Here is a 27,417-nt window from a genome sequence, read left to right as displayed (position 1 = left end):
TTTTATTTCGGGCTTTGCACACCGGGTCTGGCTCTCCGCGTCACCGCCCCATTTTTTTTACCCCTCTCCCCCCTCTGTGCGAGCAGGGCCCGGCAGGGGGAAAGGAGGCTGCTGGGCGCTGCACGGTGCTAAGTTTTTTTTTGTTGTTTTTTTGTTTTTTGGGGGGGGGAGGGAGGGGTTGTAACGCTGCCGACAGCCCGTGGGAGCCATGGGGAATACAACGTCTTGCTGCGTGGCGTCGAGCCCCAAACACCGACGGAACAACCATTCCCGGCTCGAGCCCTACGGACCCGAGCCCGAGCTGAGCCGGGAGGACACGGGCTGCAACCTCCAGCACATCAGCGACAGGGAGAATTTAGACGGTAAGACGTGAGCATCTCTTGTTTTTGTTTTTTTTTTTTTTTTCCCCCAGCCATTTCCGCCGTCGCCGAACCCCCCCTGGACGAGGGCATGGGTGGATTATTGTGTGTGTGTGTGTGTGTGTGTGTGTGTGTGTGTGTGTGTGTGTGTGTGTGTGCCGCTTGCATCGGAACCACTGGGGTTTGAGGGAAGCTGGGCTTTTTGAACATCTGTGCCCCCCTAGGATCCACCCACCCCATTATTCACCAACAATTACGACGCTGTCGGCTTCCTTCCTTCCTTCGCTTGGTTTGGACCCACCCACCAGGTCTTCTTCCTAAAACAGCTACAGCAGAAATCTCCTTCCAATATTGGTGCCGGGTGGATATTTGGTGCCATACTTCAGCTTTAACTTCATGAAACAACCAACTTTAATATGTGTTTGAGGCAGGTACTGACATTGTGGGTGTAGTATTATTATTATTATTATGTTTCAGAGTTTATACTTCTGATATGAGCTGGATCTGAATAATTTGATAGAAAACCATTCTTCCAAGCTCTCGTCCCCGGAGCAGATGTTGTAGAAATGTCTCTTGTTTTTGTCTGTGTGTGGGGGAAAAAATTAAAGTTATGCTTTTTCTTAAAAGTTATAATAAGGACACTGTCTTACAATCTTAAAAGAGAATCAACAGCTTTACATTTAAAGTCCACTAAGATACACAGCAATGTATACTAATGTCAGTGGGCGTCAACATCTTCACGTTTCTGGGTTTGTCCAAGAAGTTTGTATGCTTTTACTTCTTTCTTTTTTTTCTTTTTTTTAATTGTTACTTTCTTGTTACACTGATTTGAGCAGTGAAGTATTTTCTGCTTCAAATCAACTCCGTAAAAACAAATGTCCATGTCATTGTTCATTTATTAGGAGGTATTTCGCTTTTGCTTTGCATGTGTGCACAGTTAAAAAAAAAAAACAAAAAAAACAGGCCATTGTTAGCAAGGTGAGATTGTGGACAAAGGGCGAAAGTGATGGGTGAAATAGCGTGCTGGAACTCACCTCCTCTCCATCCAAAGGGTTTGATGAGCAAAGGTGGGGGGGGGGCAGACGGGAACTGGTTTCCAGCTGCTTGGCCGCTCTGTGTTTGTCTCAAGCTGTTTACACAAGTCTTTGGGGGTATTATCCTTTGGCCATGTCACATTCCACAGCACACCACTGGCTGACTTTTTTTAACGGTACACCGTGCTGATCGGATCGGATCTGATCGGTCGCATGTGTTGTATGTGACTGAGTGATGTCGCTTCCCAAAATCCTAACCATAAACTGCTGGATCAAATTAAATTTGGATTAGCGATGCTTCTGTTAGTCTCTTGCATTTGATTGGAGGACTTTCCTTGGAAAACTTCATGCTGTCTGGTTCCTCGGGGGATAAATGTTAAGAGTGTTTTTACTGTTCTCTAATGTAAATATGGGTCACATTGGACCCTCAACATTATTTGAGGGTCAAATAATGTGTTCCTTTCACATTTTTCATTTAGGTTCTCGGGGGGGAAAAATTGCTCGTCTTTACATTTTGGTCCAGCGTAACAAACAAAAACAACAGAATTCTTAAAGATCAGTAGTGCGGTTCCAGTTTTCCTGGCCACAGTCAGTACACTCCTTGTATTGTGCATTTTTGTGGTTGTGACCCCGAGCTGCAATTGGACGTGTGACTCCAAAAACTACTGAGCCATGTGGACTGGTGACGCTGGTGATGACACGGAGGCGTTTGAACAGTCAAAACACGCGCGCGCACACTTACACAGACACACACACACACACACCTCATTATAATTGTGAGACGGTTGCTGAAGTAGCCCTGGCCATAAAGGTTTTTATTGTGATGTGATTTGTCAAAGTAATTGCGTTGTCCTTTTACTGCACCTCAAACAGCAGCTAGTAATAAAGATACTGGATCTTTGTGCTCACGGCCCACTCCAGCCATTCACCGCATAAGCTCCGCCTCTCGCTTGTTCTTTGGGTTGAGCCTTGTGCTGCTCGGGCGCCCCTGCTTTGCTTCTTCTGAATCACAGGCGTTTCAAGGACCGCTTGGGTCCAAAGGGTTGTTAAGTTTTACAGAGACGATTGTGACACGGGCTGAGTAATTGGTCCCCAAACGGAGGCAATCGCCTATATGGTGGCGTTGTTCTGCCACTGGTGGCCATTGTGTTCGTTGAGCAGATTCCACCTCTTGGATGCTCATGGATATGTTTGAATATGTTCGCTGTTGTGGAAATCAAATACACTTTAGGTTTTATTAAGGTTTTCGTTAAGGTTTTAATGCATTCTACAGAGAATTTTGAGTCATTTTTAATCTAAAGCTCAAAATTTGTTTGCCATTATTATAATTTTTTTTAAATACAAGATTGTTGTTGATGATCAGTCTTGTTTTCTAACACTGCTGTGGTCAGCTGAGCAGAGCGTATCTCGTTGCAATTTTCCAGACCGTTTAAAACCAACAGCGGGAATGTTTTTAGCTTAATGTGATCAGAGGACATTGCAATGCCTCCGCCGCCGCCGCCGCCGCCGCCACTGCTGCTGCTCCAGTCAGCCTCTTACTGTCTCGCACCGGCGCGACGGGCGGCAGGGGAGTCAGACGGCTCTCCCACGCCGAGTTTTATTTAACCTCCACATCTGTAAGCGAGCCGTGGCTCCCGGCGCCCGGCATTCATCTCGGTCTCGTCTCTGTTAGATTTGGTTATTTCTGGAACGCACACATTGATGAGTGTGGCTCGCAGGCTAATTGAAATCTGGACATGGATTATTCATGCCCCGTTGATGAGCCCGGGGAGTCTCCTGACTATGAACTCCAGACGCGTTGACCTAGATGTATGGCGCACACTGCGCGCGGGTTGCTTTGATTGCCGCCGAGGTGAGAACGGCCCATTATTTACGCCTGCTGTGCGTTTTATGTGCTAACGAAGTCAAAGTGTGTTGTGCGTTTTCACTGCAGATTCTCGCTTTGTTTTTATGACTATTGAATAAATCATTTATTAAACTACGATATATGCTCAGCAATCTGTCATGGCGTCCCCTGTGTAAATAAATCACATTTTGCACGCACCTCCAGTGTTGCCATTGCCCTGCAGGCTGCAGCCAAACCCATATAAAAACGAGTTTTGTTGGCCACATCTGCTTTTACCAGATTCACGACTGCTATGAAAAGCCATCCCAGCACACATTAAAAAAAGCGTGAAAATCACAGCCCATCAAACCACCCCTCTGAGGCTCTCACATGTTGACACGATCACTCTCTCACACACACACACACACACACACACACACTCCCAGCCAGCTTTTTGAAGGTAGCTTTTTGTGCAAGAAAATTAGAAACGCCGTCAAAAAAAGGTTAATAATCAGTGTTAAGTTACCAACGTTATCCACATGCTACACTGTACTGCGCTACTCCAAGACTCGATGAATGATAAAACAATTGGGACCGAGTTAGGGATGCGAATTCTCGATTAATTCATTCACCGTGAGTTGGTTGATCTTCTCGATCAGTTAACGATTAATCGATAAGCAGCGGGGTCGGGTTTTTTTGGGGTTTTTTTTTTCTGAGAACCTGAATTTCACAATGAAAAATGTGTAAGGAACACATGATTTAACCCTCAAATAATGTTGAGAGTCCAATGTGACCCATTTTTACATTAGAGAAAAGTAAAAACACCCTAAACATTTATCCTTTGAAGTTGACTTCGAATGAGTCACATTTCATTCATTTGTTTAAAAGGAACTTGTTCTAGGTATATAATGACCATCACGTTATCTACAGGTGAATTGCTCTTTCCTGCCACCACACTGTTATAATATTAACTACCCGTGTAAAAAAAATGTTCAATTATTTGCGAATAATTTAATCGATTAAGCTATTAATCGACAATGAATCGATGATCGATTAATTGTTAACATCCCTAGATTGAGTAAATCTTTGAAGTTGTCCTTATGCTTTTTTTTTTCCCCACAACTGTATTGGTTGGTTCTGGCTCTGGGTTCAGACGGGACAGTGCGTTGATACAGAAAATAATGCCGAAGTACCGTTTTTATTACACTTTGTATTTTCATCGCAAGGTTTTGTTCACCCACTGGGTCGAGCTATGCTGAGTTGATGCATTTACAGCACACTGAGCTACAACCTTATCAATGCAGGCATATTGTTTGTCAGTGGATGGAACACAAATTCAAAGCTTAATCATGCAACGAGCTGTTGTGTACGTTCAAAAACTCCCACCCGTCACGCCGGAACTCCCAAACTCCTGCAATGTGTGTAATTTTCTGCATGAGGGAGCAAGAGTGGTGGAAGTGGTTGTCAGAGTCCGAGTTGCGTTGTGACTTCCGTTACAAACCCGCCGCCTTATTAAATCAACTCATCTTTCGGGTTTCTTTTTGGCCAAAAATAGAAAGCCACAAAAGTTTGATGGAATGGCTTTCACTCTCACAACAAATTAGCCGTCCTGCAGAGTGCTAATGACAAAGCAATTGACTGCAATTGAACGTGACAGTCTCATTCTTGTGTCTCATTTGGCTGTATTCCGGCCCCCCGCGTCCGGGGGTGGAAAAAAAAAAAAGAGGCTCATCTGCTGCCCGCAAATTACCTGCTATCACGTTGACCCCTCTCTTGCCACCACCGCCTCCTGAGAAACTCATCTGCTCTGCCACTCCTGATTAGCCGACGGGGGAGCCAGTAATCTGGATCACCATGGACACAACGTGAGGATTTGAAATGGTGGGCTGCGTATGCACATAGTGTTTTGAGATGTCCTGTGAAATGGTTCTGCGCCGATGGTTAAGAGCAGCGTTTCCCTTTTTTTTTTTTTTTAAATCAAAGCGATTTTAAAATAAATCTCCTTATGGAGAAAACGTCGGGCATTTATTTTGCAGGACACACAATTCAGTTCAATCATTTCAAGAATTTATACACTAGACATGATAGAAAGTGGGCCAACATTTTTATTTATGTGGAATAAATTTGGGTCGCAACTTCATTATGGGGAAAGAAATGTGGGTCCTGAGACTCCACCAGCTGTAGTTTCTCTCTGTGCTTGGTCGCTCCACCTTTAAATTCACAAGGTTGTAATCGGTTAATGTCACGTGAAAACCTTGATTACATTTTGTCCTGGTCTTGGAGTGCACAGATTCCACAGATGTTGATTGTGCCGAAAGCAGAAGCACAAAAGGCAAAAAAAAGTCCTCGAGGACGATGGGAAAAACAAAAGCAGGAAGCAGGGCTGAGGCGAGCTGTAGCTGAAGACAATAGCTTAGATGCTGCTTTAGCAACAATTTTATCAAATTTGGACTAATGTCAAATATTTATATATATATAATAAAGACTAAGAGCAGCACTGAAGGCTTTTTTTTCATGAGAAAAATACACTTGACAGCGAAATAAATAAAGATTTCCATCTCCCATCAAATTAATTTTTACTACAATTAATACAAGATAAACCATTTCAGTTACATGGTAGTTCATTTGTGTCTGACTAGTTCCATAAAGGTGTTTGGCTGTAACCCTCTTCAACATTCAGAGCAGTTAAATAGAGTTTTATTTAGTTCCCTTAGTCTTCGTCTCACTTTGTCACGCCAGCTTGGTGACACTTGAAAGAGGAAAACCAAAGGGCTGTTTGTTCGATCCGACATGTCGGTTTGGTTTTGTTTTTGTGCTGCCCAGTGTGTCAAGTGGAGAGCTCAATGCTGAGGCAGCTGTTGGGCGAAGCGTGGGAATGGCACTGGCCGCTGTGATTGGGTAAAGACCTAGTTTTGGGCTGGAGTGGATGACCTCAGCAAGACTTGGCAAGAGGTTTGGGTTCCTGTTTCGGGAAGAAAGAAACAGAGGCCACAATCCACGGACGCCCATGTTTGCTTTTGCTGAGGCACGATCCCGAAAATGAGCTCTGGGGGTCTGAAGTCTGTGTCTGCGTGCTTAAAAGTAGGAGACGTACGAGCTAATTTCCTCGTTAGCCAGTGTGCTATTTATCAGTTTCAACACGTCATCCAGCCCTTCTAGTTTAGCGTAGTTCGCTGGCGTACTGAATGGAGGTTGAAATTGGACAAATAAATTCTAAAGCCAGACTGTCGATGTGAATGTCTGTGTTGACAGAAAAAAACTTTGAATTAAAACTACCCTTCCATCTTAATGATTGTCATGCATTTTTGGGGACTAGTTCCTCAGCTTACTTACTTTGCTCTGGTTAGTAGTAGGGATGCAGCGATATTTGGTATTTTGCCAAACCATTCGGTACGCCCTGTTCGGTGCGACAAACAACGGTATTTCGGTACATTTTTTTGTAATTATTTAGTCAGAGTAGTTTTATATTAAGATCAAAACCGTACCGTTACCGTGGCCCAAAAACCATGATGCGTACCGAACCGTGGGGAAAGTACACCATTCCATCCCTACTTAGTAGTGTCCACTCCACGGCAATCGGAACACCTAGTAGTCGCCTTGCACAGTGGGATGGAACTATTGGATTGAAAGCTAACAACTAGGCAAGAATTGAGTTATCGATTTGTTGACTTAATTTGAATTGACTACTGAGTAGTCTCATAAAATTCCTTCTGCTTCCAGTTGCAATGATTAGCGACAGGATACGGGACCTTTAAGTGGAACACACTTTTGGTCCATCATGTGCTTTCAGTTTTCACGAGTGCCCTCATGTGACTTTCTTTTAAGGTGAAGCGGTGCGCAATGACATCACATGACGGTCACTTTCATAGATGAGGCTGTGGTTGAATAGACCCGATTACTGAGCTGGCTGTTTTTTGTTTTTGGAAATGCACACGCGAAGTCGCTTGTGTCAGACATCTGGAGTGTAAATGATGATTTTACTGTTTATGATGCTTTTGCACCAACATGACTGCTGTGACCTGCCTTAAAGAAAAAAATTGAAAGATAGAAATTGGAAAGTACTGTACAAAAAGAAGCAAGAAATGGGCAAAACTCCCAACTGCGGCCTTGTGGAATAATACTGCGTTCCGTGGACTGGTGATGATAGTGGGACTGTCTGTCTTGTCTGTCACAGTCTGGTTAATTGGGTGTCTTAGATGACCCCCAGAATGTTTGTACATCCCCGATTAAAACATTAGCTATGACCACGCGCGTCCGTATTTGCACGCGCGGCTAAATGAATGTCGGCATTTCCATGCGGGCACGTATTAACTCGACAGCACTCGGCAGAGCGAGGAACAGATGGGCTTCCCGTCAGTCTCCGGACTATTCACAGTTGGACGCGGCACGGCGCTCGCACAGTGGGGGGGGGGAAATAGAGACAAAGGCCCGGACGACTCCGTGCCCATCGGCTTGATGCCGTACAAGAAGCCAAAACGGATTCCTTTTCTGTCACCGCACCTCCCGCACTCGCGGTTGTTTGAGCGCCGGAGTGCGTCACGGCCGTCTTGAGGGCGAAGGCAGGTGACCCGGAGAGAACCCGCACACAGGGAGAACATGAAAAACCTCAAAATTAGGTAGGGCTGGGCCATACCTAATTCCAAATTTTTTTTGACAAGATGCTAATTTGGATACGTTTCCAGGTTTCGACATCGACGCAAACCGACACGTCACACACACACACACACACACACTCACGGATGTCATGAATGATGTTTTTGTTTTCCTGGCGATCATGTGATGTATTACAATAGATTATATTCAGTAATTGTTATTGGGCATTAATAAGATTATATTTCATAATAGTCAATCGAATCTATTATTTATTTGTTTGCATTATTTTCTTATTTTCTCTCCAATTTTCTGTGCCCCCCCAAATTGTTAAATTACATTTGGTTTCCATTGCACCAGCAGGTGGCAAACAAACCCGAAAGTTGCATCGTGGTGCACTGACACGTGTTTACATAGTCCAGACTTTATTGCCATTGTTTATGTCTATGTAAATACAGCTGGCGCACCTGTGCGACACGTTGCCAGGCGCCTGCGTCCGGAACTAAGTGATCCGTGAAGTCAACATAGGGCTGCTGCTATAGAACCAAATTTGTGTTAATATTTTTTTTTGGTTTAGGTGGAAAAATTCCTACTTGTATCGGTGCAAACTAGTTAAATAGTATTTGAAAAAATCTGCGGATAAATTCAGTTAATTCTCAAAACGTTCCGAATAAAAACACCCATGCGATAGCCCAGCAGTAATCTGTCTACAGCCAGCACTGGTTAGCCATCCAGAGGTTGGTTACCACCGCTGTACGCTGTAGTGGCTGCATTTGCACTGCAATGGTGCAAGTGACCTGAATTTTCTTCTTTCCCCCTCCTGTTTTCAGTAGCACAGACTGGACTTGTCAGAATCCAGCGCGACTTGAGGCCCAAACTTAGCTCACGCACAACCCGACTGGGGACGAGGACGGCGTCAAGCACACTTTGGTGTCTGAGGCTACAGGCATGTGGTACTCGAGGCTCGACTTAAGTCCACTTTTATGCAGCCTCGGTGGCTCGTTGGTCGGTGTAGGTCTCGTCTTGTCCCAAAGGGGAACACAAAATTATTATTATTAAGTATGAAATTGAAATTGGGTCAATAACATGTCCCCAATATTTCCCCTGCTCATGGAATGAATCGTTCACTCAACCTGCAGATCATACGGCATATTCACTAAATATTAGTCATATTAGTCAAATCTGTACACACACACACACACATAAATAGTTTAAATGGTTTTTAGTTTAGTTGCCTTCGTCTTGGTCTCAACATGCTGTCTTGATATGAAAAATAAAGGAAACGCAGTAGATGGATGGCAAACCTATTTTCCCTTTGATGGGTATTCCTTTCAAGTTGACCGTGACCTCACTTCTGCTGAGGATGCAGGGAGGGGGGAGGGGAGCGGGGGGGGGGTGAAAGGTGGAGGGTGGGTTCCTGACGAGCAGCAGGATGCGAGCCTTCACCTTTTTTTAGGGACTGAGCCCCAGTGGTAGTTTTGTGTTGAAGTCTAGCATCACATTCTCCACTGTGATGCTAATAAGTTTCGTTTTTTGGGTTTTTTTTTTTCTTCTTCCCTGAACGAGGTCATCGCAGAACTACAGAAGACCTCCCCCCCCACCTCTCCAAAAAAAAAATGGCATCGTAGGCGCAGGGCGACACGGAGCGATTACATCAGCGTTTAAAAAATCCACTGTTGGCCGCAAGCAGAAAAACCCTCTGTTTTCCACACAGCAGCTGCTTTGTGCGTCCCATCCGCAAACACTCGGCGACGAGACGCGCCGCGTGCCCTCCCCTCCCCCTTATCTCGGACCTACGTGGGCGTTAACAGTTTGATAGCGTTGCGCTGACAGCTGGGTGGCGCCACGCCGCACCATCTGGATGCCCTTTGGGCGGCCACCTCGGCGGGGCGGCCAAAAACCAGGAAAATGGAAAAATAAAATCCAAAAATTCAGGCCCACCCCGGCTGGTCCAATGAGGCACAATGCCCCAGAGAGTTGTTGGCCGCTACCAAGGCGTTGACGATATTTCTGTCAACAGTGCGACTGTCAGTCCTGCGCACCCAAACCTGGATTCCACTTCTTCTTTGATTTGAAGGCGCAAGCCAATTACAAAACGCGCTGTCAGGCAGGCGGGCTGGATTGTCCACATCAGGCTCCCTTAGAAAGTTGCTAACTGGGAGCAAGACCTTTATTGATCTTTGTATGTTTTTATGCATATGAATGAAAAGCGTTGGAAGGGTAAGAAAACCAAATTACTTTTATTGTACTGCGATTATACAGGGCTTGTTAATGTACTTATGGGCAGCTTTACTGATGTAAAAATCGTAAATCGAGCCAAATCTTACACACTGGACCTTTAATCGGTCAGCAGAAAACCACGTATTTAGCCCTGTGTTTACTTCCTTTTAGCTTTCGTCTCCCTGCTAAAACTAGCAGGGTCAACCCCGAACCCCAGAACCTGACTCCAGATGGGCTCAAAGGGTGGACTCCACACCTGGCTAGGGATTGTGGGAGACTTACCAATGCCCCTTTGTGACCTCAGAAAGGGTTGTTTGTTTGTTTTTCCCCCTCCCAACTAATTGTTTTACCATACATTCCTTAAGGAGCAATCCAAAAATGCAAAGACCGGAGTGAGTTTTTGTAGATTGCAACCACGACAGCGCTCCCTTCCCTTTTCTCCTTTGTTCTCCTTACCTCACCAACACCCCGCCACGCCAAAAAACCCGGCTACCTCATTTCCTCTCCGCTTCCTAAAACACAGGAACACAAGTCCGTTCGCCCTCCTCCAGCTACAGAAATTGTTGTGGGCGTGGCTGGCTGCGCCGAAGGTCACCGGCGCGAGCCATCCTCGCCGACAATCCCTGGACTGCCGGCTTCCTGCGCCGGAAAATGATATCACGCACGGCTCCTTGCGTGCTGAGCATTCAGTTTTCGCAACGCACACGCTTGAGGATAATGCACTTCGTGTGTCACAAACATCTGAGAGCCATGTGGTTGTGTTCCTCCTCCGCCGCTCTTTGTTTCGTCCCACACTCCTGCTTTTTTTTTAATTCAGCACCTTGTGACCACTTCCTCGTGTGTCGTGGCTGTGTGTGTGCGCGTGCGTGCGTGCGTGCGTGCGTGCGTGCGTGCGTGCGTGCGTGCGTGTGTGTGTGTGTGTGTGTGCGCGTGTGTGCTTGTGTGTGTGTCCTTTGAATCTCTTAAAATGGCTGTTCAAACACTAAAGGCGGCTCAAAAGGCCTCCGACACAGTAGTGCGCTGTGTGATTCGCTTGTTTTTTTGGTCTTGTTGCTACGTACGTTGGAGATCCCACACCGTGCAACGTTCGTTCACTGTACCACTTTCACGGTAGTGTTTGTTAAAATGAAACTTTACTGCATTTACCCTCTTGTTGTGACTCCGTAATGGCTGTAAATTCCCTATTTTTGCCATTTCTGTCTCCAGCGTAGCTGCATTTTGTGGCTTAAGGCCTCGTTCAGACTGCTAGCCAAAATCAGATTTGTAGCCCATCCAGATTGAAACCGGATGGCTCTTTTGTAGTCTGAACAGTCACAGATCACGTTAAATCAGATTTTTGCAAAACGGACTGATGTTAACCTTCGGGAGGTAGTTTCAAATGGCATTTGGACAGATGGGTCTCAGTCTGAACAGCTCCTAACACACTGATCGGTTTTGACTTTCCGTGACGTCAACTCTACGCGACGCAAGACCCAATGCGCCAGACCAGTTAGCCCTAAAAATCAGATTTGAGATTTGTGTGAACGCAACCTAAATAATGTATCTCAATGCTGGTCTAAATATTATGACATCGGTTAAGTATTTCACCCAAACCTGCCTCCAGAAATCAGCGTCCTGGGCCACACACAGTTATTTTAGGTGTTTAAAAACTCATCCGTTGTTCTGTTAGATGAGATGTTTTCCTGCAGCTGATGTGTTTTCTGCATGTGCAGGTGAAGATTTAACACAAATCCATTCCTGCTCTGTTGTGTTTTCCGCGGCTATTGATTTTACCCTCGAGGGGTTTTCTTTATTCACCCTCAAAGCGAACGGTTTCTGTCGACGGTGAGTTCATTGAGACTGAGCTTCAGATCTCAACGAGGGTTAAACCCTCGGACAAAATATTCCAGTGATTGAACTTCAAAAACGCACTCCTTGCTCTTGTATCTCTGCGCGTTGCCTGATGCTTCTGTGTCTTCTGCTTTCAGATCTGCCTATGGAGTACAATCCGTCAGATCACCCGCGGGCCAGCACAATCTTCCTCAGCAAGTCACAGACTGACGGTGAGCCGGCCGCATTCCTCCTCTCCACACAGTGGGGTTAACATTGGGGTATTATATATAAGACATTAGGGCTAACTCAATAGATGTACGTGGTTGCATTTAAGATTGAAACCACCCCCCCCCCCCCCCCCCCCCCCAAGCTTGCCAGTGAACTACGGTGGCCTGTGCACCTAAACCTGGATACCTCGTCCGCCTTCTTCTTCTTTAGTTTATTTGAAGACACCAGCGTTCACCCTAAATACAAAACACGCTATCAGGCAGCTGGATTGTCCACACCAGGCTTCCTTAGAAATATGGCGGTGCAAGATGGCAGTTGAATGGGAGCAAGATCCTTGATCTATGGATATTCTTATATACAAATAAGAACCATTGTAAGGCAGGAAAACCAAATGACTTTTACTTTACTGCGAGTATAAACTTTTATTAATCTATTTACGGCAAGTATGTTAAGCTTTTATCAATGTAAAAGTCATAAATCAAGCCAAATTTTTCACACTAGACCTTTAATAAGCCAGGCCAAGGCCTTCTTTGCTGCGGATCTACAAGCGCATCCATCAGCACCGTCTTTTACACTCTTTTACACTTACATAGAAAAACATCAAGAAACCTGCAAAAAAAAAAAAGACTTAAAAAAAAAAAAATAATAATAATAATAATAATAAAAAAATATATGCAAAAAAATCTCAGAGGCAGCTCCTCCTGTGAATATACTGCAGTGTTCAAATCAGCCGAGCGGCGGTGAAGTTTGTTTCCAAGATCACTCGTCGGCCCCGGGCCTTAATCTGGTTTCTCCGACGATAAGAGGCTTTATGAATGTTGCAAATCTTTTTTCAGGACAGGAAATCCTGGAGGCCGGTTGTGATTTATCGATCGGATGTTAGCCGTCGATGCTGCTTTTATTAGCCCTGCCGGCTCAGCAGATTCCCACATGAGAAAAACCGATGAGAAAGACGCTCATCCAGGGCAAACTCTCACTAACTGTCATGTGTTGCGTGTCAGAAATGGCCAAAACCAAAACCGACAACTTGGGCTTTGTGTTTTTTCAGTTGCCGTGCCCAACAGGAGAGGTAAGCACGTGTGTGTTCGCTCCTGGTCGCTCGGGCAGCTTCACGCTTTGCTGTGTGTTTTGTTTTGGGCTCTGCTTTTTTTTTTTTCTTCTTCTTTCTGTGGTCTGAAACCTTTTTTTTGTGTTCCTGTTTGGTATTTCCTCTATCTTCTGTGAGCAGGTGTTGTCGCCTTTATGGTGGACTGCACACGTCGGCGCCGGCGTGCTACACCTATGTACACATTTCCTGTGTGTAATTGTGGCCCGATTGCTAAAACTACATCTCAGAGATCTGCTTTCAAAGTCGCGGAAGCAACCCGAGGATATGGTTAAACATGAGAAGGCACAATAAGATATCTACTAGCACCTACTTACATAACTATATTTGTCTCGATAGAATCTACGAGAGCAGACACTGTAAAGCTGCGTTCAGACTGCTAGCCAAAATCCAATTTTTAGCCCATCCAGATTGAAACCGGATCGCTCTTTTGTAGTCTGAACAGTCACAGATCACATGTAATCCGATTTTTGCAAGATGGATTGAAACCACCTTCGGGAGTTAGTTTCAAATGGCTTTTGCACGGCTGCGTCTCAGCGTGAACAGCTCCAAACGCACTGATCGGTTTTGACCGTCCGTGACGTCGCTCTGCGTGACGCCAAACCCGATGCGCCAGGCCAGAGGGCGCCATTCCAGGTGCGGAGCTGTAACGTAATGGAGCAGACCGTGAAGAAGTGTGCCTGCAGTCTGAACAGAGCCAGATCCCATTTGGACACTTGCTAAAAAAAAAAAACAGTGTGGACGGTCGACCCGAAAAATCGGATTTGAGAAGGAATCCGATTTGGATCCAATTCGCCTGCAGTCTGAACGCAGCCTAATTAGCTCTCCATCGCCTCGTATTAAAACACCGGGTTCTCGCTTCCCGTCGAACCTTTCCCGTATTTGAACATTGGGGCGTTTTTCACATGTTACCGACGCTCTTTGTGACATCACAAAGGGGCCGTTTCCCGCAAAAAGACGGGTCTAAAGCTCAGATTGTTGTTGGAAAACATGGTTGCAGTACATTTCCCGTACTTTGCGTGCAGAAAACGTGCTTGCTGTTCTTTATACAATCTCACAACTATAAAAATGTAACTGCTGTCAGCTTTGTGAAGTATCGACGAAGTAATGTAAAGTGTGTGCGTGTGTGATGCTTGGCTCTACTCTGTCAGCAGCAACCTCTTCCTCGTTGTGTATGTTGGGGCGCATTAAGACTCACATGCAGAGAATCGCCTCCATTTGCTGAGAGGGCATCGCAGGAGCAAACAAGGATCACATGTGTGAATAGAAACTGTGACATGGCGCCAGATCAGATGTTACCCTCCACCCAAATGACATTGCTGTCATGCTCGATTTCCACCCCTGGAGCGCGAAGCTCACAGGCACATAGTGGAACCTTTCGAGAGTAGTTACCGCTGTCGTGCAGACAAACAGCTGCTCAGTCAGGATTATTATTATTTTTTTTTTTAACCCCCACTCCCCTCCTCCCCTGCAAGTGACGCTGAAGGCAGAATTGAAACCCCCTGGGTAAACGCTGCTCCCTGTCTGCGAGAGTTGGGTACTGCACGCAATGCCCAGGCTTTTTAAAAAAGACTTCTGTGTCTCTGCTCTTTCCTTTCAGTTCGTGAAAAACGGAAGAGCCTTTACATCAACCACGTAAGTCCAAATAAGTTCTACCTCAGCTATGATGTCACTGATTTTTTTACACGTGTGAAAAATTTCCGTCCGTAATTTCAATGTGTTGTATTCTTTTTTTTTTTTTTTGCAAGTTTACGCACATTTCGGAGAGCAAGGTAAAGCCATTAGAAGTGATTTGTCATTTGTTGTCGCTCCTTTGTAGACCCCCTTCCACTTAATAAACTGCACTTGAATTTGGTCATTTAGACGTAGTTGCTGTACCGCCACCGGTGAAGTTCATTTTCCTGCAGGCCCCATTCTCACCCGTTTCTCTGTGCTCGTCATTAGAAACAAAAAGACAAAGAGCTTTTTTTGTTGAAAAAAAACAAACAAAAAAAAATCTTATTTATCTCACCTATATTTGTATCTGCAGCATCATTCGGGCCCAGTGAGACGGAAGTACAGCTCCTGCTCCACCATCTTCCTCGACGACAGCACCGTCAGCCAGCCCAACCTCAAGTACACCATCAAATGGTAACGGGCGGCGGCCGTTTTCAGGCGGATATCAAATTCAACCTCAGCCGCATAAAACTAAAAATCTTTATTTTGTCTCCCTTGTTTTTACAGCGTAGCCCTGGCAATATACTATCACATCAAGAACAGGTACGCCGCTTTTCCTCCTCTGTACCTACCTGTGTTCATTTTGTTGATGAAAATTTTTCAGAATAGTTATCGTCAACAACCTTTTTTTTTTCTTTCTTTTTTTTCTGTAGACTGAAACAAGACCATAACTCGATAAAAAAAAAAATTATTTTGCACGGACTAAAACGACGACGAGGTTGTATCGACATTTTCGCCGACGATTAAAATACGAGGCGAAAATGTCTGCCAGAGACGAGATCCAATCAGAGCTTGTTTCGTTTGTGGGAGGAAAGCGACGGCAGAAGTTGGGAAGAGAACCAATCGGGGCGACGCGGTCGGGAAGTTGCGTACTGTAGTACGCTCGCACAGATTAGCTGGTACGGACTCGTGTGAGGCCAAAAGCCAAAGCCAGGAATCGACTAAATCGACTCTATTTTTAGTCGACTGAAACAATTAGGATGTTTCGTCCACTAAAACTAAAGCAATTTAGATGGTTAAATTATGACTAAAACTAAATCAACCTTTGCTGACAAAATTAACACCGGTACCTACCACTGCACTCGAGGATGTCGACAACAGCGGCAGGAAAAACTCCTCATTTCTGTTGCTCTGAGGCTTCCGCATAAGAACTGAAAAGTTGAGTCGCACTGCGTGTGAGAAACTGGACATCGGGGATCTGAGATGTCTCGTCCAAGAGTTCCTATGTTAATCCCTCACGTAAAATAGCTGAGGGACGAGAGTGAGCGCCGTATCGCCTTCTGTTTTGAGATTTACAACTGACCCTCAGCAGTGAGAGCTGTCCCAGAAGGCCTTTTTTTTTTTCTTTGCTAATAGAGCTCTGAATCTTCTGAAAACCGCTGGCATTACGACAGCGTAACGGAGTTTAATGGATTATTTACCTGATTTTAAAGCGACGCATTAAAGCAGCAACCACAAACGAGGCTTTCACTGTTATTAAACACTCAATGGCAGTAAAAAAAAAAAAAAAAAATGTGGTCTGTAGCCTCAAGGTTCATCCAATCATCTTGCAAATCGTTTTTTTGTGGTCTTCATTTATGTTTTGTACAGCTCTTAGACGCTTATGTGAATTGAATCCACAGAATTTGAAAAAAAAAAAGCTCCCATCTGGAATTTCAATTTCAATCAGGTTCAAAACAAGTTTGTCACGTTTTTGTTTTTTGTTTTTTTTTGTTTTTCCTTCTTCTTCTCCTCTCTGCCTCCTTTAACTCCCCAGAGACGCAGACGGACGAATGGTGTTGGACATCTTCGACGAGAAGCTGCACCCGCTGTCGGTAAGGTCGGACACGGAGACGCAGCTCGACGAGCTACGCGGTGGCGGGAAAAGTTTTTTTTCTTGGACACGTCGTGCGTTCGCGATGTACCCACGTGGTGCACGTGCACTGTTGGAACTGGCGAGATGGCGTCCCTTGAACCACATCCAGTGGCAGTGCAAGAACTGCAAGAATGTACTAAACTACGTGATTGTTTGTGCGTCTCTGATGCAGCCAAACCTTTGGAAATACAAATCTGGCAAATATTTAATGACAATAATGAAAATTGAGTAAAACATTTAAGTGTCCAAAAACTTTTTTCCCACTACTGTATATTTAATTATAAGTGCTGGCCCGTCTCGGTCCAATTTTATTTCCAAATATCTGCCCGGCAACAGTTTGCGTTGACCGACTTGTAACCGACTTGGCCTCCCTCTGCTGCAGAAGTCGGAGATCCCCCCCGATTACGACAAGCACGACCCCGAGCAGAAGCAGATCTACCGCTTCGTCAGGACGCTGTTCAGCGCCGCGCAGCTCACCGCCGAGTGCGCCATCGTCACGCTGGTGAGTCCCGCAGGGTCCGGCCGGCCGCTGCATTTCTCCCCTCGGGGCCTGGGACAACCAGGAGAGGGCGCCCCACTGGTCCCCTGCTGCTGCTTCTTTTTTTTTCTTTTCTTTTTTTTTCCATCCCCTCGGGAGGCTTTTGTCATTTTTTTATTTTTTTTATTTAACCTGATTTTCCCGTATTGAAATGCAGTCAAAATGGCCTGGGACTTTGTTCAAGGATTTTCAGCAATCAGAATTAAATATATCAGCAATATATCAGTTTCTCTTGCCGACTGTGATTCCAGAATTTGCAGATGTGGTGATTTGTCACACACTTAAACACACTCACTCACATATACACAATTCTTGCTCTCTGCTGTCCCAAAATAACTGCTCACCTATTCTGGAATCTTAAAATCTTCATATCTACGTTCAAATTCTCCTCCTTTTTATTTTACATGATAGTCCATTTGTTGGAATCCTCTGCTCAAAATAAGCAGGAAAGCTTAAAATGCCTCGTTCCGTTTCCATACGCGACCGACGGCCAAATTTCAGCCACCTAAGTGCAAACGCGTCCTGCGCGCCGAGTGCCGCCGGCCTCTCACGCGTTGTCGCTGCACAGCTGAGACGTGTGAGGTTATGGCCGGGTGCCCTTGTATTGAGTTACTCTGCTTCCTGACAGATGCACACTTGTCTCCATGTCTCCAGGCCGTGCCTCTTCTTCTTTTTCTTAATTCCTTATTTATGTCCATTAATTACTTATGTATCTGACTGCTGCGTATTGAAATGACTCAATGAAACTAGCAGAGTATGTGAAGGTGCCTCGTTAAAGGGTGATTTTTTTTTTTTTTTCTTCTGCTCACTAAAGGTTACGTGTAGTTTTATGCAGTACTTGGAGAGGGTGGGCGGGTGGGGGGGGGGGGTGTTATCAGTATCAGTCAAATCGAGTCGAAAGCATTTCGATGCGACGAAGCGAAGGCCTCAGAACAGGTTTCTGGGTGGAAGGTAAGAAAACTGGTGACTGAGGCAGCAGAGCAAACGCCCGCATGGTTTTCCTAACGGGGAAGGCTGTGTTTCATCAGGTGCTGACTTGTTGCTGTGGGGTTTTTACCTCCGGGGTCTGAAAACTGCGTGGAGTGCAAAGTCTAATTATAGGTCCAGCGTGGAAAATTTGGCTTGATTTATGTTTTTTTTTTTATATATATATATTGGTGAGAAGCTTAAAACGCACTGACAGTAAGTACATGAACAAAAGTATATACTTGCAGTACAATGAAAGTGTGTGTGTGTGTGTGTGTGTGTGTGTGTGTGTGTGTGTGTGTGTGTGTGTGTGTGTGTGTGTGTGTGTGTGTGTGTGTGCAGTATCTCTCTCTCTAGATATATATATATATATATATATATATATATATATATATATAGATGTTAGATATATATGTACTGTATATATACACACACACATACATATACACAGAACAGACAGTCAGGCGGACTTCCTTCAAAATTCCACACGCTGGACCTTTAAGGAGTACCGCAAACTCAATCAGCAGAGTCCTCTAATGTGTCGAATATGTGGCCGCAATAAGACCAAGCGAACTCACACGCCTGGCGTCTGCCCCCCAAGGTGTACCTGGAGAGGCTCCTGACCTACGCGGAGATTGACATTTGCCCCGCCAACTGGAAACGCATCGTGCTGGGGGCCATCCTGCTGGCGTCCAAGGTGTGGGACGACCAGGCGGTGTGGAACGTCGACTACTGCCAAATCCTCAAGGACATCACCGTGGAGGATATGTGAGTTGCCTCGCCGGTTCTTGAAATGTTTAAAATGTAGAATGACGTACTTTTGAAGTGCAGTGAGCATTTCGAGCAACTGTTTATATTGGGAATTTTAAGAGATATTTCTCCCACCCAGAAGGCACGGGAGTGCGTGACATTCGCAGTCATGAATGAGCCAATGAACGTCACAAAACGTCATAGTGTTGCTTCCTGTTGTCCCAAAATATTCTGCATCAGTGTCTTCTATCTTTTTTCACTCTCTTTTTGTTTGAAGTCCCCATCAGGGACCTTTTAGACGTTCTCACCTTTACCATTTCTGCAAACATTGTCGATCGTGTCAAAGAACAGGCTCCATTCACACCGGTAATTTCAAACTACACCTGTTGCCTCAGCTGCCCCGGGGGCACTCTGACGGAAGCATTGCTGCCAATCTGTGACCCCTTCAAATGACCGCCACCCAACGTTCACTCACATTTACACGGGCCAGCGTGGGTAAAGTAAAGTGTCTCGCCCAAGGACATGACAGCAGAGATGGGGCGGGGGTTTGAACTGCCAACCCTTTGGTTATTGGACAACCCAAGCTAAAAAAAAAAGAGTTTTTGCTGGAAGCTGTAAAGAACGGGCTAAATATTCTGTCGTCTAGATCAGTGGCTTTCAGTCTCTCTTGAGCCACAGCACATTTTTTTACATTGAAAAAAATAAAAACCCATGGCTCACACTAGTGACACTAGTGTGTCACTAGTGACACTAGTGTGAGCCATGGCACAGTGGTTGGAGAAACACTGACCTGGAGATCGAGGGATTCGTTTTTTTTTTTTGAAATAGCTCATCATGCAGTGACGCATGTTTCAATGTGTCAGTGACGCATCATTGGAGGCTGAGATGCGCAATATCTGCAAATCCATCTGGAATGTTGGAATAGCCTCACCTGTCACAGCTTCATTTTCCACTGCGAACGAAACCTCTCCCACACCCCACCCCCCCACCCCCCCACCCCCCCGTCAGCGTCCAGTCTGCCATGCGCTCCGCATCCGACTGGAATCCACAGGAATCCCGGCTGGATTACGGCAAGGTGAAAGGCGACGCTGCGGACGCGTTGCCAGAGCGGTGACCTCTCACCTCTGGACCGGCGGCTGTCCTGTATATTCTCGTCCCAGGGCTCAGATATTTACAGAACGGCGCATGTAATCAACCTCTGTGGAAGGACCCAACTGCGTGTTTCCCCTCTCAGCCCCCAAGTTCTTTCAAATGACAACTTGTGGTAGGGGTGTTGCAACACAATCCAACGTCGACATATCAATTAATTTCAATTCAGTTTCAGTTTATCGAGGATAGCCCCTTGACCCAAGGAGGTCCCACATGCAAGTAACACAAAGACATACATAAAACACACTGCTCTCCAACCAAACATCGCAGGCTCTCAAAATAATACGCTTGCAGTAGTGCATATGTGCACACATAGCAACGCAAATATGCGTCACAATTAAACATCGGGAGCAACAGGAGGCACTTGCGGCTTTAAGAAAATAACATAAATGAAATGAATACAGCAAGAAGTTGTATTAAAAACAAGCTTGTTCTTAAAAGTTTGCTCTAAACGTAAAATAAAGAGGTTATGGACTTTAAAGTGAACAGTAAATTATTTCAGGCGACCTATTTCTTTATGGAATTTTGGGACCGTGAAAAATGGATAGGCCATATGTCTAAGAGGACATGGAGATCATCAACGGTCTGATTACACCGCTACAAAATTCAAACAACGACTCGCGTCGTCACATTTGCACGTCCGCGTCACCGTTTTCCATTCGCGTGCGCAACTGCCTTCGGGTGCCTCCAGGTGGCGCCAGACATGTCATGGCTAGCAGCGCGAGAAGCCCGTGTTTGCGGATGTAGAGGCGAAGAGAAACTCGTGGCCCGCAGATCCCTCGGCAGCCGCGTAGCAACGCCAAATCGATCCGTGAAACGGTGTCAGGGCGAGTTGAGAGGAAGAGAAGCTTTTATCGGCCAGAGTTTGGCCACGGCGCAGCCTAAATTTAGCGCCATCTGTTGCCACATGCAAATGTGGGTGGGCGGGGGGCCGGGCGGGGGAGCGAAAGCACTCGGGGAAGGGAAGAACACGGCAGTTCTTCCGACCGGGTTGCTATGCAGAACGGGCGAGCGGAGATGGAGAGACATCGTCGCCCACTGGAGAAATCAGTCGCGCGACAATGGGGTGATTTGTCAGGATGTGTGTGTGTTGGGGGGGGGGGTTTAATAAGCCTCTTACGGTACGACGCACACGCGACGCTCGGAGGCCCCCTTTGGTTCGGAGGCTTGAGGGGAAGCTGATGTTTGGCAGGTGCCGCGGGGGGATTTTCTCGGCACATGTGACGGATTTGTCGGGGCCTTTTCCTCTCCTCGGCCGCCGTTATTTACAGGCGGCGGGGATGCAAGAGAATTGTCAATTTCCGTGGATCGTTGTCTCCGACGACCAGTGCGCCAAGTGTAGTTCCTTTCGATTTGCAATTAAACGTAGTTTGGCCATCGTCCTTTCGCAAAAGCTTGTGGAATGTCAGCAAGTGTGCGTCAAGACTAAAATGCAAAAAGGGGGTATAATCAAAACCTTGCCTGTGATTTAAAATCATAGCTATTCAGTATTTCAAGTATTCCTTTTTTAAACACAGCTACAAATATCATACCTTGGACCTTTTTATGGGGTTATTTTCCTACCATGAGATGTCGGTATGAGACCTAGAATCGAGTAATTCAGTTTTACTCGCCTACTGTCTTTCTTTCCTTTCCTAATTTGCGCGCCGTTTCTTCCTGTTTCGATGGAAGGAATGAGCTGGAGCGTCAGTTCCTGGAGCTGCTGCAGTTCAACATCAACGTGCCGTCCAGCGTCTACGCCAAGTACTACTTTGACCTGCGCTCGCTGGCCGAGGCCAACAATCTCAGCTTCCCCCTGGAGCCGCTCAGCCGGGACAAGGCCCAGAAACTGGAGGTGAGAAACGTCGCAAGGAAAAGGTCGATCCACTGTATCAATTGGGGAAGTAAATGGTAGACAGGGGTGTGAATCTTTGTGTGGTCCCTCCATTCAATTAGATTCTGATTCCGATTCCTGGGGTCTCAATTCGATTCAAACGATTCTCCAATTCAAATAATTCTTGATTCAAAAATCGATATTGTGTGTTCATAACTCAGCAACGTTCGGCATCAAAGCATTATGCCGGTTGTACAAGAAATAATGCCCGTTGCATAGATAAACCTCCACACCTTAAAACCGGAGGCTAACTGGGTTATGTGTGTACATTTGTGATTTGTGGGATTTTTTTCTGGTTAATTTTCAAAATAAAGGCAATTTTCAAAATAAAATGCCACGATTGACAAATGCCATCATATTTGTGTACGTGACACAGTATTTGTCAGTATCTAGTATCAGTGTGCGCGAGAGATGAAACAAGCAAACATTCAAACACACGCACAGTTTAAGTGCGTCATTGTTTTGGAACGTTGCAATGAAAATAAAAGGTTACATAGAGAGCATGGTAAAAGTTTTGCAATTAATTTGCGATTAATCGCGAGTTAACCCAGGACACGCGTGCGATTAATTACGATTAAAAAAACAAAACTGAATTCTCCACTTGTTTAGATTATGTTTTTATTTCCCCTTTAAAACTACTTACACTTACGAAACCAAACGCGCGCCACAAACGCGTCACGCTAGCGCGCGTTGCTCGGTTCGTTTCTGTACTTTCTTGCTCTCCACAGCGAAACGCCTCACTTTCTCCCCGCCCCCCTGTCTCCCCGCCCCCCTGTCTCCCAGGCCATCTCTCGGCTGTGCGACGACAAGTACAAGGACCTGCGGAAGCAAGCCAAGAAGAGGTCTGTGAGCGCCGACAACCTGGCAGCGGTGCGGTGGTGTCCCGCCATCATCTCCTAACGCCGTCCCACGGCCAGCCGTCGGTCATGAACTGCGCTTGTAATCCCCGGGAAGCCGGGCTTGAACCAGGCCGGCCAGCGGTCCAGTGGATCCATGAGGCCGTCTGGAACACACACATACACACACACACACACACACACACACACACACACACATATACACATATATAAATATATATAACACACACTTACTTTTCACACGTGTGGGTTGCGCCCGCCGTGGTCGTTGTACATTGAAAAGGTCCCCCGCTGGCTTGCGCCGGTAGGATTTGTGAAGTGAAAACAGGAAATGCAGGCAGAACCATGAAGGACTTGGAGGTCCACTCCATGGCGGCGCTCCAGAATTCCCATCCTGGGCGGGACGGATCACACCGTGAAGTGACTCTGGAGTTTTCAAGCGATGGGTCCAGGTGCAGCATTTTAAAATACATCTCTTCCTGTTGCCACTCGGGCACGCGCATAGGAAAGACATTCCACCTTGTCATGATACATTCGACAGGACTGCATATCATTCCTCATCCTCGACCAAAAGAGTAGAGATTTGTTTTTGTTTTTTTTTTATTTTTATTTTCTTTTTTGTCTTTTTATTTTTAAAACCGGACGCGGAACCCGCTTATTTTTTTTGGGGGGGGGGGGAATTGCAAAAGGTCACTTTTACTCGCCAACTCACTTTCGACGTGAATTTGAGCTCTTCCCCACCCGCCGCTATTGAACACAGCCATTCCCCCTCAAAGCAATAGCCACACACTGCTATCTTACTGTTGTTACTACAAAACAAAACAAAACACAAACTCTTAACGCATGCACAAACTGACCCGGAATCAAGAGACGGAGCGCCCTCCGCTGGAAACCGCGGAGGCTTTCATCGTTAAACTCACTGCCATCGTCCCGACCTGTGGTGCCTGTAATAAGCTAGTAAAAAAAAAAAAAAAAAAAAAAAAAAAAATGCGTCTCGCTCTGTCTACTGCAGGAAAAGGAACTAAAGATCCCGAGCTTTTTTTTCTTTGACTTTTTACGGTTCTTCCAGCTCACAGTGAAACAGCACAAAAAAACAGGATATGCGGACATTCAGAAGAAGCCACTAAAAGCGTAATTATTCAGGGTTGTTTTTTGTGTTTTGTTTTGTTTTGTTTTGTTTTTTTCAAATAGGATTGCGCAAAATCAAGTCAACGTTCAAATCAAATACCGCAGAGAAACAGATTGTATACATTTTTGCTAAATTGTCTCTGTACAGTGTAAATAAGGTGCACATCTGTAGAGCTTGTTACTGTAAAGACAAGAGGGGAAAAAAACAGAATGATGTTATAATATTTATATTGGATCAGTTTCTACTGTACTAGGAAGCGTGGCGGGAAACCCATTTGATTCTTTGTTCCTATGACGAATCGAGTCACGAGAAAGTGAAGTATTAACATTGAAATGGGAGACACCACTCGAGATTTTTTTTTTTTTTTTTTTTTTTGCGTTTTACTCATTGCCATGTTTTTACACTGCAGGAAATTCCAAGCTATTCGTTTCACGACGGAATCTTATGTAAGTTGTAATTTTTATTTCATACTGCGATTGGCTTGACGACGCCTTCGATTTACCTGATGCCGATGTCTGCTCCTGTGTGAACCTGGGACTGACTCGACGAACACAGTGGGAGAAAAAAAATGTCAGAAATGCAGAATTCTTGCATTGCAAATGTCAATGAGGTTGTTCTGGGGTTGTTTTTTTTTGTTTGTTTGTTTTTTTTTGTTTTTTTTGCAAGAACGACAATGAAAAGAAGAACTATTAAGCCACATTGTAGCTGCTTAAGAAGTAAAGGATGAAGGTTTTGAATTATTTTTTGGCGACCGCCAAGTTTGAAACTATTTCGCAAACGCGGGGAGAATTCAGAAGTGATCGGTGTCAAAAAAAAATTTCAACAAAATCCGCGTAATTCCGAAGAGGCGATTGGTCCGGAAAGTTATCGGACACCTGCCATTTGTGGGAACCGTTCAAACTGTCAGAGGTCTGGGAATTGTTTGCGAGATCAAATGTGCGGATACGGGTGGATTGGAAACTGTAAATTGCTCCCCGGGTTTGCAGTGCAGGTGGTTGTCTGAGATAAACGGGTGACTTGTCCAGGTTGTATTCTTGCCCCCGCCTGGACTAAGACCGCCACGGGTGACCCTGACGAAAATGGTAGTCGGGGGTAGTGTGGGTGATGGCCAATGAGAATGACAAAATAGGAATGTGTGGGATCGTGGTTGAGGAGACGGTGTGAGTGCTTGAAATGGTATAGGTATGTGAACGGAGTGCATGGAAAAGCCAAGAGTCAGAGTTTCAGTGTAGTTTAAGTGCATGGGCAGATTCAAACTATCTGATTTTTTTTGTTTTTATTCACGTTACGATGAAATGGTCAAAATCTTTACATTTTGAATGGAGAGTAAAAGAGTAAAATAAATATCTGCTTGTTGGTATTTATTTTGAAGTACACATTTAGGATGTGTTGAGTCATCGTTGACTTCCTATTCAAACTTATGAAACCTTGGTTTTCTGGACAGTGTAGGATTTACCGGAAAACGCGTGTAAATCTCATTCGGTGTTGTCAAGGTTTTTGTTTTGTTTTTTTCTTAAGGAAAAAAAAAAGGTCTTAATTTGCTCTTCATGTTATGTGAATAGGGAGATCAAAAGATACGCTACACACAAGGTGACAAATTTCTCTGGTTCTCACGCATGAATGGGTAGATGACATATTGTGCACAAAATCTCGTTGTTTTTTTTTTTGTTGTTGTTGTTACCAAGGCGATCAACTGGATTGACGCTATGCCGCGGCATGAGCTAAAAAAATAAATAAATAAAAAAATCTCTCTTTATATAGTATTTCTTTATATCACAAACAAACCAGATTATTATTTTTTTTTTTTTTCTTTAAATCCCGGTTTCCCCTGTTCCCAGTTTGGACTTTTTGACCGTTTATCCGTCTTAAATGTTTCTCCTGTTTGTCGAGCTGCTGCCTGTCAGCCAGATGAGTACATTTTTATTTAATCTCACTTTTTTTCTTTCTTTCTTTCTTTCTTTCTTTCTTTTCTTTTTTTTTCTTTTTTAAAACAAAACTGCTGTGAGACGGGCAGAGCAGAGCAGCAACCAAAGTAACAGGAATGAAGGATGACCCTCCGACTCGGCCTCTCGCGCACGTGAAGTATATCAAGGCGAAAGCTAGGAAACAAAACGAGTGCGAGTCCGTGGAAAGTGACGTTACTGGAGTGTTTAGAGGTTTTTCACGATTGTGTTTTTCTTATTTATTGTGTGTGTGTTTGTGTGTGTTGGCTGGCGTGGCCCGCGCCTGGAAGAGAGTGTTTTTTGACGATGTGTGAGAGTCGTGGCGGTGAAGTCGGTGTGTGTGTGTGTGTGTGTGTGTGTGTGTGTGTGTGTGTGTGTGTGTGTGTGTGTGTGTGTGTGTGTGTGTGTGTGTGTGTGTGTGTGTGTGTGTGTGTGTCGTCGCCTTGTGCACTGAACTCTACCTCCGCATAGAGTTTTTACTTTTCTCTCCATTCCTCCCTCCGTCTGCCGACCATCCGGTCGACTGCTGTTGAAGTTTTCTGTCTTCTTTCTCTCGTCGCTCCTGTTACTGTGAGGCCCCTGTTACCTATTTTTGTTTTTTGTTTGTTTGGCTACTCCAACTTACTGTTCTCAGTTTGCCAAACTTGGATCAGTCCCCCCCCCCTACCCCCTTTCCGTAATTATGATTCTGTATGATTTTTCAACGCAATTTGATTCCTAAAAAATTGGTTCCACTTTTCTTTTTCTTTTTTTCTGAAGCAGTGTTTAGAAAAATCAAGTGCAAGAAATTAAACTTAAAAACCTTGTAATAAACCCAGTCGTTGTCTTTTGTCTATTGTAAAAGAGGTGCATTTTTTTAATGATTGACAATATTTTGTGAAGACCTATTGAATAAAAGGAATGTGACTTGTGGCCCTCGTTTCTCCCACCAAAAGGAAACGAACGTGTCATTTTCTCACAGCTTCAATTGTGCTCTGCATCCTCTGCATTATGATAAAAATACATACATGCATATAACACAAGATCACTGTAAAAATAAGTTGCCACACAAAGTCAAAAATGGTATTTTACACACCGTTCCCCGCAGTCTGTTATAGGTTCCAAACGCCAAGTCACCGCTGATTCAAAATATCCATGACCACCGGTTCAAAATAAGCCTTGTGGGATTTGTACTGAGCGCTGGTATGGAAATGCTGATGACCATTGATCTGTAGCGATTATGAGCCAAGCCTGGTAGCTGTAGCCTCCGGTCCCTGCAGAGACCTCATGAACAGCAAGCAGTGGAGCAGATCTGTGTTTGGTCCTCGTTATGCGAAAGATCTGGAACTGAGTTTCATCTTCGTCGAACCACACAACATAAAGTAATAAAAGTTTTTTGTCAATCTTATTTGTGTGGGGGGAAAATAAATATGAGCAGGGCAAGGTTTTCATGATTCTCCTTCAAACGGCAGCGACGATCAGCCGCCTG

At 45.0% G+C, this 27,417-nt stretch overlaps 1 protein-coding gene across 4 annotated transcripts; it reads left to right on the top strand.

Moving 5' to 3' along the window:
* The first annotated feature begins 176 nt into the window (after positions 1-176).
* On the top strand, positions 177-25,963 carry ccny (cyclin Y). 4 transcript variants are annotated; one of them, XM_076014864.1, is made up of 12 exons: positions 177-362; positions 11,996-12,070; positions 13,117-13,137; positions 14,774-14,808; positions 14,922-14,945; positions 15,203-15,303; positions 15,397-15,432; positions 16,646-16,703; positions 17,127-17,246; positions 18,850-19,016; positions 21,819-21,981; positions 22,804-25,963. In XM_076014864.1, the coding sequence occupies exons 1-12, from the start codon at positions 209-211 to the stop codon at positions 22,918-22,920; spliced, it is 1,071 nt and encodes a 356-aa protein (XP_075870979.1). In that variant the 5' UTR covers positions 177-208; the 3' UTR covers positions 22,921-25,963. The 4 variants fall into 4 exon arrangements, with proteins under 4 accessions (XP_075870979.1, XP_075870980.1, XP_075870981.1 ...); XM_076014865.1 differs by lacking the exon at positions 13,117-13,137; XM_076014866.1 differs by lacking the exon at positions 14,922-14,945.
* The last annotated feature ends 1,454 nt before the right edge of the window (positions 25,964-27,417 follow it).

The sequence above is a fragment of the Nelusetta ayraudi genome, unplaced genomic scaffold (genome assembly GCF_046127955.1).
Source record: "Nelusetta ayraudi isolate G7.1 ecotype Tasmania unplaced genomic scaffold, CSIRO-AGI_Nayr_v1 ptg000174l, whole genome shotgun sequence".
NCBI lineage: Eukaryota > Metazoa > Chordata > Actinopteri > Tetraodontiformes > Monacanthidae > Nelusetta > Nelusetta ayraudi.
Note: the sequence above shows the minus strand (reverse complement) of the source record. Positions and strands in the feature narration are given on the sequence as shown.